The sequence below is a fragment of the Morone saxatilis genome, unplaced genomic scaffold (assembly GCF_004916995.1).
Source record: "Morone saxatilis isolate NCDOM2014 unplaced genomic scaffold, NCSU_SB_2.0 Contig5, whole genome shotgun sequence".
NCBI classification, from domain to species: Eukaryota; Metazoa; Chordata; class Actinopteri; family Moronidae; genus Morone; species Morone saxatilis.
Window position 1 is genome coordinate 10,034,167 of NW_023340095.1, and position 12,501 is coordinate 10,046,667.

At 42.7% G+C, this 12,501-nt stretch overlaps 1 protein-coding gene across 1 annotated transcript in view; it reads left to right on the forward strand.

Moving 5' to 3' along the window:
• The window catches only part of LOC118338911 (E3 ubiquitin-protein ligase SH3RF3-like), an 84,734-nt gene extending 78,482 nt beyond the window's left edge, over window positions 1-6,252 (forward strand). Inside the window, 2 exon segments of the mRNA XM_035676370.1 lie at window positions 2,744-3,117; window positions 4,725-6,252. Coding sequence (XP_035532263.1) covers window positions 2,744-3,117; window positions 4,725-4,893 — 543 coding nt within the window. The 3' untranslated portion in view covers window positions 4,894-6,252.
• The last annotated feature ends 6,249 nt before the right edge of the window (window positions 6,253-12,501 follow it).

The following is a 12,501-nucleotide window of genomic DNA, read 5'->3' on the forward strand; positions in this document are numbered from 1 at the left end:
CAATGACAGGATTCATCGGGCTCACATTGTGAATGAGTGGTTCAGGAAGCGTGAGACATCCTTTTCACACATGGATTGGCCACCACAGAGTCCAGACCTCAGCCCCATTGAGAATCTTTGGGATGTGCTGGAGAAGACTTTGCGCAGCAGTGCGACTCTCCCATCATCAATACAAGATCTTGGCGGAAAATGAATGCAACTCTGGGCGGAAATAAATTGTGTTTAATGCTGGTGATAAACAGAACATTTGACTCTTCTGACTCCACTATAAGTTTGTGCCAGTTTTTGCTTTATCACAATATGATAGGGGCCAGTTGTTGAGTCTATTTACAGTTGTTAGCCCTCTTATATAAGGTGCAGCTGAAGAAATCAAACCCCTAAAAACTTAAAACATCTTAAAACCTTCTGTTATTGCTCATGGACTGTGGTTTGTGCTATTCTTGCAATGAGGTCCGCAGTACACAGACACAGCTCCAGTGTTTTGGTCTCTGTCCTGCTGACTTTCTCTGAAATCAAAGTCAGCTACAACGCCTTTTGTGCTTGTCGCTTCATGTAAGTTGAAATCTGTTCTTTCAGTACATTTTGTTTGCACCGTCTGTGTGATGGAGTGTGGTAAAACACTTAAAACTCTGCATGTAGTGTGGTGGCAGATGCTTTCCATACTCCTACTGCAGAATGTTGATCATATTTGTCATATTTGCTGTAGTTTGGATGTCATTAACTTACAAATTTGGAGTATTTTATTAGTTTTTGTCTTGTTTGATAATGAGCTTTGTAGGTGGCTGATGTGGTTTCTTTGTGTTCTGGTTTCTCTCCTTCACTCTCTTTGGTGCCTTGTATTTATTTACAACCACTCTTCTTAGAAGCATTTTCTACTCTCTGCTGTTGTCCTGTCTCTTATTGTATTCTGATTTAAATATAAAATCACAAGGCTTTTTTAGATAAATAATAATGAAACAGTGAGGTTTCTATTCCCATATTGTACTACCACATTTCCAACTCCATGTTGTTGCCATGGCGACTGTCCATCACAGTGTTTGATGGAAAATTAATGTAAAAAAACAAAACAATTGATGCTGGATCCAGCAGCCCACGTACTAAGAAAACAGATGGCTGAGGCAGAGATGGAGCTGATATGGAGGCTTCATGCATCCAAAAAAAAATGTAATTATGCTCAGGCATGCTCAGTATTGATCCACGTTGTCATGACTAAGACAAAGAGACACAAAAATCTTTTTTTGTCCTCCTGATATCACAAAGAGTTTGACTGAATGGACAGCCTTTCTATAATCAAGCATAAATGAAGCATGGATCGAAAACGTGAATCTACCTTTACAGGTGCCATTAAGAGACAATTTCACTATAATCAATATAGTTTATTCTTAAGACCACCACAGCACATGCACATCTATTCAGACTGAAATATTAGTTAACCACTACATTTTCTGTTCAAAATACACATTGTGACTTAGCAGGCATTCATACTGTGAATATTTGCTTAAAACATTCTTTTCTGAGAGTAATAATTACTCCCATCACCACTGTTTTCTTCTTTCTGAGCTGTGAGGGAACAAACGAGAGAAGAAAGAAAAGAATCATGCTGTCTTTTTTTATTTTATTGTGATGGACCTTGAGCTACTTGTTGTGCTCATAGAAAGTAGCCCACATGGCATTGTTATGTGAGGGACCATGTTTATAGCTACACAAACTGTCTGTCTTTAAAGCATTTTGCAGGGAAATCACAGATCTGGCCACATTAGTAACAAACACTGATTCTGTTTTTGGAAACCCAGAAATCTAGTTCTGTAGTATCAGGTCTACCATAAAATGATGTGTCAGTACACACTGGTTTAACGGAATAGTTCAACATTTTGAAAAATGCAGGGGTTTTCTTTCTTGCAGAGAATTAGATGAGAAGATCTGTGCAGATGTATGGAGCATAAATACGAGTAGTAGGTGGAAACAGCGACAGCAACAACGTAGCTCTGTGTAAAGTTCAAAACTGTGCACCACAGCACCTCTGAAGCTTACTAATTAACAGATATATTGATTGTTTAATGCAAACACAAATGTAAAAAGGAAGTTATCTGTTTTAATTATTTCTTGGCAAACAACAGCTGGGACCATTGACCAGGGTAATGTGATCACAGTGAGCTGCACAGAAGAATGGGTGGATGGATAAACTGTTGATTGTCAAGACATGTGTACAGCATGTAATTTCCTCTAAAACCTTTAAAATTATTTATGCTAAGCTAAGCACATCCTACCTGCATATCTACATATACTACATACATAAAGACATGAGAGTAGTATTGATCTTCTTGGTCCTGGCCCGAGACTCTCACATAAATATTAAAAGGAGAACAGCTCACCTTGCTTTATTGTCTGTGCTCTGATCAACAAAGGTGCTTTTATTACCAGTTTTATTCCATGTGTCATATGGAATCAGCGGGAAAATATTTTTCTATTTGTTTCATAAATGTGTTTTTTGATTAATGTGTAGACAGTGCTCTTTGTGCTCTGTGGTTTCTTTATATTGAGCAAAGAAAAAGCAAATATTGTGTAGAGGTATTGTTTACACAGATACCACTTTCATTATCGTCTTGTCACTTTTCAAGATAGGCCTTATGAAACCTATATTTGTGTATATCTCACAGTTTGTTTGGTGTCTTATTCCCTTTCTCTCTCTCTTTGCCTCCATCCTTTCCTCTTTCATCTCCCTTATCCTCTTCCCCATTCTCAGAAGGAGAGAAAAGCAGGAGGTCTATTAAAGCTCTTGTCGGGGGCGGCAGCCAAGAAGAAACCTCGCTCACCTCCCTCCTCCCCACCCACCCACGACCCCTCATTGGCAGGGCAAGGCGCCGTGGCCACCGACCCTGGGCACCATCCTCATCACCATCACCACCACGCCCGCTCAGGTTCCTGTCCGATGGCATCACAGGGGCGAGCTGGCTCCTGTCCAATCGAGAGTGATATGGCAGGGGCCATCGGACTGGAGCCTCTGCACAGGAAGTCAGGCTCCCTGGACACCAATTTCCCCAGGTCGCCCCCGGCAACACGCACTGGCAGCGCTCTGATGGTCCTCCGACCTGAACCCAAACCCCTGTCCAGAGAAAGGTGGGCACATACATCCACACAGAAAGAAGTTAGACAGAAGTTGGAGGAAATTTTTGTTTAGCAAAAAAAGTGTTTTGTATTATGTTATCAATTACAGTTTAATTGTTACATACAAACATTCCTGTTCCAACAAACACAAGAAAAGGTCACAACTGTACTATAAAACACATTTTTTGCATTTCAGGAGCTACTTAGGACTCTCCATTGTTGTGTCATTGCATCCCAACCTCTCTAACTCATTTGCAGTAGGAAAAATCACTCATAACAAAACCACAGGATGAATGGAAACAAATCATTACCAGACAGAGGCTCTTTTATGAACAATAATAATCTTGCTCATAATAATGCTAATAACCCTGATCAAGGTGATTGCACAATCCATGCCCTTAGCATCATCTTGGCACATCATCACCATCATCATCTTTAAAAGCTTTGCTTACCACATGTGGGCTGAAGTCCCTTAGTGCAACACTTAATACTGGTGTGAGTGATCAATAAATCATATTTTTATCCTAGAGTGGTACAACCATACACAAACCACACACACACACACAATTCATGCCCCTTGGACATGGAAGAGGAATAAGCATTTAATGATAGCATGGCAGCAAGAAGCTGTTGTACTGGGAGCACTGGTTATCCTACCAAACCATGCACACTGCTTCTTCTGTTTGTGTGTGTGTGTGTGTGTGTGTTGAGAGAGAGAGAGAGGTTGAGGAGAGAGAGAGAGAGAGAGAGAGAGAGAGAGAGAGAGAGGTTGTCTTGCCAAAATGTTTTATAGATGTCAAACCCTGTGGGACAGTGGTACACCAACACACAGACGCAGTGGTTATCATAACATCTGATATGCATATCAGATGATAGATTACTGGCTTTTGAATAATTCCAGATATAACACAGAACAGTGTTTGGGCCAAAAACTCTCCAATAAAACCCACTGCAGCTTTTCACACAAACCACGATTTATCAAAGCCAAGTGGAAGCAGTCACACTCTGATTTGTTGCAGGAATTAATTCTCAAGTGGGAAAAATCCAAACAATTGAACATGTAAACTAGATGTTCGCAGCCATGCGACTGCGACTGAGTTTGAAAGTAGCTTTAAGTGAACTCAAACATTAAAGATTTTGTTTAGATGGTAATCACTCAGAGTTAAAGAGGGCTGCAACTGCCATTCTGGACCAACATTCAGCCATCACACAGGCAGAAATGAATTTAGGAATGTCTACACTGAAACCATATATACATAATAACATAAATAATGACATAACCTGTTATTACAAACATAAAACATCAAACTAATTACAAAAGGCATTCTGGGAAATGCAAGGAATTACTAAATGAATTAAGCAAAGAAGGCTGAGGGAACACAACCACAAAATACTGATTCTCTATTCCGAGAATTAATATTTCCTTTTACCCATATTACACACCACTGTCTGTAGTTGGAAACATGCTGAGAATACCTTCCCCTGAACTTTTACTAATTATTGTGAAAGAATTCTCCACTGATACCCGCACTAGTTAAGTTCTTTAATGCGAGTCATATCAGCGTGTGGCGATGCCCACAGTGTTGTCTGTGTGTAATAACTTTCTCTGTGTGCTGCAGGTATCGCGTGGTGGTGCCCTACCCGCCCCAGAGCGAGGCGGAGATCGAGCTGCGGGAAGGGGACGTGGTGTTTGTCCATAAGAAGAGGGAGGACGGCTGGTACAAAGGCACCCTGCAGAGGACAGGACAGACCGGCCTGTTTCCCAGCAGCTTTGTTGAGAGCTTCTGAGCTGGAAAAAGTGGACAAAAGAACACTGTTCCTGTTTCTGAGTCGCAAAACACACACACACACACACAGCTACATACGTACACGAAGGATTGGGCCGACATTGGTTTCCTAGAATTACACTTTTGGATTAAAGACGCTGCTAACCCTGAGAAAAAGGAAGTCTGGATTTGTAGTTTCACCTGATGATCAAAATGCGTTTTTCCCCCAAAAAAAGAAACACTGGATTAAAAATAATTCAATTAAAAGCTACTGGCACAAAACATAACTAATAGTAGTTGTCTTCAGAGAAACCCATATCGGTCCAAGTAATTTACACACACACACACACACACACACAGGAAAGCTAGCCCTGGCTCCGACCAGCCACACAGGGAGCAGAGCAACCTTTCCTGTCATTCGCCCGGGGACAGCGTTGGGGTCAGAGGGGCTTCACCAGATCTGTTGTCTGGACCCGTAATGTTGACTACTGAAACCGCACAGACTCAAAGAGCACAGAAAGACAAACCCTGCCTCCCAATTCTCCTCCTTGGCATCATCCACCAGCAAACACTAGCACAAAAAGCATTAGCTCTGCTTTCCACTGAGACCTCAGAACTTGAATTCGGGTGCTTTCTTTGTTTGAAAAGTGAGGATTTATCACCAGGTGACGAGGGAAGTGTGTCCAGGATCATTGTAAGCACATCTCCGTGTCTAGTTTGTGACAACAAGCTCTTGTTTCTTAACAACACGATATATGTTAATAACAATGCATGTAGCATTATTATGTTTTTTTTATATATATATATATGTTGAAATAGATGTTTGTGTTGTCCCAAACTAGTCATGCTGTGATGATCGGTCACAGGAATTGTAATTTAAAAACAAATAGGCGATTCATTTTTCTAGTTAAATATCCTGCATACATTTTCACACCCATTTTTCAAATTTAAAATCTGTCCTTTATAGACAGCCCACAGCTGGGTTGAACTGCATAAACTGGCTTGCTGAATGTAGGAAGAAACTCCTTAAAGAACTGATTTGTATTGATAAAGTTGTTTTGATCTTCTATGCGGGATTATAGAGACAAAAAATGCACTTGGTAATATTTGATACAACCTGCCAATATATCTACATATACAGTATTGTACACAATCCGTTATTATTTATTTTGACAAAAGGGATTTCTGTTGCTACTTTTTTTTTTCTTTAAGCAGGCACAAACTTCCTTGGTAGGACAATATCTTAATCCAGCCTTTTTAGATTGGAATATTCCTGAACAAAGCAACCAAAAATATAGTTACCGGTACTAATGCAGTTGGTCCTAGGAAACATCTTTTGGAAATACAATACATTATGTCACAAAGATTGCTAACAGTAATTCCTCATCCTCAGCCTTTTCTTGAGGTACTGTTGAGATTTTTAGTCAGACTGCAGCAATATTGTGAAACCAAAATGTGTGCAGAATAGATCCAGTGCTCACGGGACAATGTACGATCGAGGGGAAAACACCCGAAGTCAGAGGGCAGGGAGACACGTTTTTCATCACACAACTGCCAACCTTTGACAACAACTTTTCCTCTGATATTGTCAACCTTTAACAAGTATTTTTGTACGGCTTCAGTGAGTGTGTAGTCGGTCTGCTTTGTGAATCTCTACATCCTGAATGTGGATCCAGGCTTGTGTAGTTTACATCCACCCACAACCATCTACCTTTTTTCCCTGTTTCTGGAGATAGAAGCACAGCGAAACTCAGACCTTGACTAGCTAACTGTGTGTGTGTGTGTTTAAAAGCACCTTTTGATCAGAGCTCCAACAAGACAATAAAGAAGTGATGAGCTGTTCTCCTTAATATATGTGAAGTTTCCTCGGGTGCCCCAGGACCAAGAAAGATTCCAAATACCTACTTTCTCATGTTTCTTATGTTGTAAGTATATGTTAAGATTATGGCTCCAGGTAGATGTATGCTTAGCTTAGCCATAAATAATTAAAATTTTTAAGAGTGAAATTACCATCTTGTACCACATGTTCTACAATCCAACAGTTTATCCATCCAACCCCCCATTTTCCTTTCTGTGGCAAGGCTCATGTGTCACATTCCCTTTGTCAATGGGTTTTTTCCCCCAGCCTGTTGTTTGGCCAAAAGAATAATTAAAACAGAGAACCTTCCTTTGTACAGGTGGTGGTTGGTGTTTAGGGCAGGAAACAAGTCAGTGTAGAGCGGTGGATTAGGTAAGCCGTGCCCAAGATGGGTGGTGGTTGGCACCAGGTTGTGGAACCGGTTGAACACAGTAGGGCGACCGTGGGCGGCGCGGGCCACCGACGACGTTCGGAGGTGAGTGCCGGGCCCAGACCAAGCGTGCACAAGAGCGTGCGCAGCGAAGAGTGCCCGCGGCAAAGAAAAAGAACCCCGGCTAGGGGCAAAAGGGGAAACGTAGCCGAAAAATCCAGGGGACGGAACACCAGGGTTGTTTAGACAGTCCGCTCCTTTCGTGCTACTTGTGGGGGTTCTTGTATAATGGAGGAGCAAAAGGGAGAATAGCAAATATTCCCCTGTACCGATGAAGTGATTGTTTACAACAGAACGTAGCCACACTTGCATCTACATCGTCTTGTCACTTTTCAAGAGATAGCCTTATGAAACCAAATATAGTGTGCGATTATTGAGACGATTTTGTTTGTTGTGTCTTATTTCCCTTTCTCTCTCTTCTTTGCCTTCCAGTCCTTTCCTCTTTGGATCTCCCTTATTCCTCTCCGCTCCCACTCTCAAGAAGGAGAAGAAAAAGCAGGGAGGTCTATTAAAGGCTACTTGTCGGGGGCAGGCAGCCAAGCCAGAAAAACTCCGCTCAACTCCACTCCTCCCCACCCACCCGAACGGACCCCTCATGCGCAGCGGCAATCGGCGCCCGTCGGCCACGACCCTGGGCACCATCCTATCACCATCCACCACACGCCCTCAGGTTCCTGTCCGATGCATCACAGGGCGAGCTGGCTCGGTCCAATCGAGAGTGATATGGCAGGGCCATCGGACTGGAGCCTCTGCACAAGGAAGTCAGGCCCCTGGACAGCCAGAGGGTCGCCCAGGGGTCGCCCTCCGGGCAACACGCCAATGGAGCGCTTCTGAATTGTCCTCGACCTGAACCCAATACCCTGTCCAGAGAAAGTGTGGCACATACATCCACACAGAAAGATAGTTAAGACAGATAGTGGCAGGGAATATTTTTGTTTAATTCAAAAAAGTGTTTGTTATTTATTGTTATCAATTTTACAGTTTAATGTTACATATCATAACAGTTCCGTGTCTCCAAACAGAACACATAGAAAAAGGTCACAACTATTAACTATAATTAAACACATTTTTGTGGGCAGTCACCGTTAGCCATACTTAAGGGCCTTCCATTGTTGTTCATTTTTGCATCCCCTAAGTCCTCTCTAACTCATTTGCAGGTAGGAAAAATCAAACTCATACAAAAATCCACAGGTATGATGGATTACCCCACCGATCGAGATCCACTCTATACCAGACTAGAGGCTCTTTTATGAACAAATAAATATCTGCTCTAATTAATTCTAATAAACCCTTGATTCAAGGTGATGCACAATCACATCCTTCATGCATGGCAGTGGCTCTGCGTCACATTCTCATCAACCATCTATCATCTTTAACAGCTATTAGCTTTACCACATGTGGGCTGAAGTCCCTTAGATACTTTAATATTGAACTTGGTGAGGGACGTGGACTCAAGAGATAGAGATCACTACTTTTTATCCCTAGAGTGGTACAACCATACGACATAATACCACCACACCACAGCACCACTGACAGCTACACCACACACACCCACACCACACACACACACACACACAGCACCAATGGGCGATGACCCCTTGACATGAAGAGGGAATAAAGACATTTAAATGATTAGCATGGCAGCACAAGCTTCGTTGTACCTGGGACGCACTGTATATCCTAACCAAACCATGGCAATCTGCCTTCTTCCTGTTTGTGTGTTGTGTGGGTGTGTGTGTGTGTGAGAGAGAGAGGAGAGGGAGAGAGAGAGAGGAGATGAGGTGACCCTGAGAACACCGCCACAAGAACAAGAGGAGAGGGCACGAGGAGCTTTGTCATTGCCAAAAATGTTTATAGATGTCCATAAACCCTGTGGGGAGCGCAGTGGGTGACACCAACAACAGCGCAGGATGCGCAAGTGGTCTGATCCATAACATCTTGATATGGCAGATCTCGAGAGATAGGATTACTGGCTTTTGATAGGGAATTTGTCTACAGATAATAGGGGAGCCACACAACACGTGTCATATAGGCCAACAAAAACTCTCCAATAAAACCCACTGCAGCTTTTCACATCAACCCACAGGATTTAATCTCACAAAGCCACCAAGGGAAGCGTAGTTACACAACGCTGATCTTTTTGGCAGGAATTAATTCCTCAAGTGGGACCAAATCCCAAACAATGAAATTAAACTAAAGATCGTTTCCCAGCCAGGCGACCCTGCGACCTGAGTTTGAAGGAGTAGCTTTAATGAAACTCACCGCCAACCATAAACGAATTTTTGTTACGATGGGTAATCCACTCAGAGTCTTAATATTCGACGGGCTGCCAACCTGCCATATCTGGGGAACCACACCAACATTCAAGCCGATCACCAACAGGCAAGAAATTGAATTAGGGAATGTCTACACTGGAAACCATTTAAATACATAAATAATAATAAAAATAAATGACATAAACCTTTTAATTACCAAACATAAAAACATCAAACTAATACAAAAAGACAGGCCATGATTCTGTTTTTCTTTTCTTGTCCGCGTCGTGGTGTGCCCCCGCACAAGCCTCAGAAAGAAGAAAAAAACAGTGGTGGATGGGAGTAGGCATTCTGGGAAATGCAACGGAATTACAAATGAATTAAGCAAAAAGAAGGCTGAGGGATGAACCACCAAACCACATGGAAATACTGAATTTCTCTTATTCCGAGAATATCACAGTCACGATTCTCTTCCTATAATCCCAGTGAATATACACACCCACTGGCTGTAGTTGGAAAACATGCTGAAGAATGAACCTTCCCCTGAATCGTTTTACTAAAAAATTATTGTGAAAGACAATTCTCCCACTGATATACCAGCACTAGTTTAAGTATTCATTTAATGCGAGACAATCCCAGCGTTGTGGCGAATTTTGCCCATCTACGTGTTGTCTCCTGCATGTAATACACTCTCTTCCTGTCGTGCTGCAGGTTATCGCGTGGTATGTGGCCCTGAACCCGCCCCAGAAGCTGAGGCGGGCGATCGAAAGCTGCGGGCGTAACTGCTTATGGGACGTGGTGATTTGTCCATATGTAAATGAGGCTGAAGCGCACCGCATGGTTCGCAATAGGTCACCCTTGCGAGTGGACAGGACTGCCCGGCCTGATATCCCAGCAGCTTGTTTTGAAGTGCTATTCTGAGCTGGAAAAAGTGGACATTAGAAAAAACCACCTAGGATCCGTCTTTAGTCGCAAAACAACACCACACACACCACACCAGGCTACCATACAGTTTACAACGAAGGATTTGGCGAGTACATTGTGGTTTTCCCGGGTTAGAGATTACTATCTTTTTGGAAATGAAAGCGCTTGCTAACCCTGAGAAAAATAGGTAGATTTTCAAGGTCGTGTGGGGAGTTTCTGTGTTGCACCTGATGATTCAAAATATGTCGGTTTTTCCCCGAAAGAAAACGAAGAAACACTGGATTATAGTAAATAATTCATATAAAATGCTAGCTGCACGAGACACACATAAACAGTAGTTGTCTCAGAGAAAACCCTATATCGTGGTCCAAGTTAGGCATTTTACAACACGTCACACACACACACAGCAGTCAGAAAGCTACGCCCGTGCTCCTTAAGCCAACCAAGCCCAACACAGGGAGCAGAGCAACCGTTCCCTGTCATTCGCCGGGGACTCGCGATTGGGGTCAGAACAGGGGGCTTCACCAATCTATTTGGTCTGGACCCGTAATGTTGACTACTGAAACCGCACAGAACTCACAAAGAAGCTACACAGAAAAGACAAACCCTGCCTCCCCATATTTCTTCCTCTGCATCAATGCCACCATGCGATACAACCTGAGACACGCAGAAAAAAAGCATTAAGCTCTTGCTATTACCACTGAGACCTCAGAACTTGGAGGGATTCGGGGTGCTTCTTTGTTTGAAAATGTAGAGGATTTATTCCACGCCACGGTTAATTGGGCCAGGGTGACCGCACACGGTGATGGAAAGTGGTGTCCAGGATCCTTGTAAGCACCATGCTCCGTGTCTACGTTTGTGACACAAAGCTCTTGGGTTTCTATCAACAAACACGATATCATGTTAATAAACAAGGGCCAAGGGGACAATGAGAATAATGGTTTTTTGATATAGGTCACTGGGTAGATATGTTTGAAGATACAGACTGTTGATGGTGGTTGTCCCACACCCAACTAGTCATGCGCTGGGTCGATGATGCGGGCGGATCACAGAGGATTGTATTTAAAAGGGAATCAAAAATAAGGGCTTCCGACTTTTCATGTTAGAGAGTTATCTCCATGGCATACATTCACACCCATTTTTTCAAAAAAGATTTAAAATCAGTTTCCCTTATAGGGTATAGGAGTACAACGCCCACCACGCTTGGGTTCCGAACTAGCATAAAACTGCTTGCTGAATGTAGATGATATACTCCCTTAAAGAAGCTTGATTGTTGATGACTACAACCCGATTGTTTTTAGGAGGTCGTCTAGTTGCGGGGATTCATATAGAAGACAAAAAATTGCACTTGGATAATATTTGATGACACACCTGCCCAATATATTACCATATACCAGTATGATAACCACAATCCGTTATTATTTATTTGACAAAATGATTTTGTTGCTACTTTTATTTTTCTTTAACGCGAGCACAAATTCTCGTTTTGGTAGGCACAAGTGATCGTTAAGCCAGCCTTTTAGATTGGGAAATATTCCTGGAAGCAAAAAAACCAAAAAATTGATAGTTTACCAGGGGTGACTAAGGGCAGAGTGGGTCCTAGCCAAACATCTTATTGTGAAATACAATACATTAAGTCACAAAGATTGCTAAACAGATAAAATTCCCTGCAGCTCCTACAGCCTGGGGTGTCATGGGGGCGCCGGGGTGAGCGGTACTGGTGAGATTTTTAAAGGTACAGTGGACCTGCAGGCAATATTGTGAGAAAGACCAAAATGTGTGCAGAATAGATCCACGTAGCTCACGGGACAATGTAACACGACCTGAGGGAAAACACTGCCGAAGGTTCAGAGGGCAGGGAGGACACGTTGTGTTATTTCACCTCAACCACAAGCTCCAACACTTGACAACATCAGCTATTCCTCTGATAGGTGCCTCAACTATTTAAGCAGATCGTCGGTGTTGTTACGGCGTTCAAGTAGAGTGTGAGTCAGGTCTGGCTTTGTGAATCTCTTACTCCTGAATGTGGATCAAGGCTTGTGTAGTTATACAATTCCACCTACTATCCAACTACCTATCTTTCCCCTGTTCTGGAGATAGAACCAGACCCCCACAACTCAGACCTTACCTAGCGTAAGCTGTGTTGTTTTGTGTGTGGGGTGT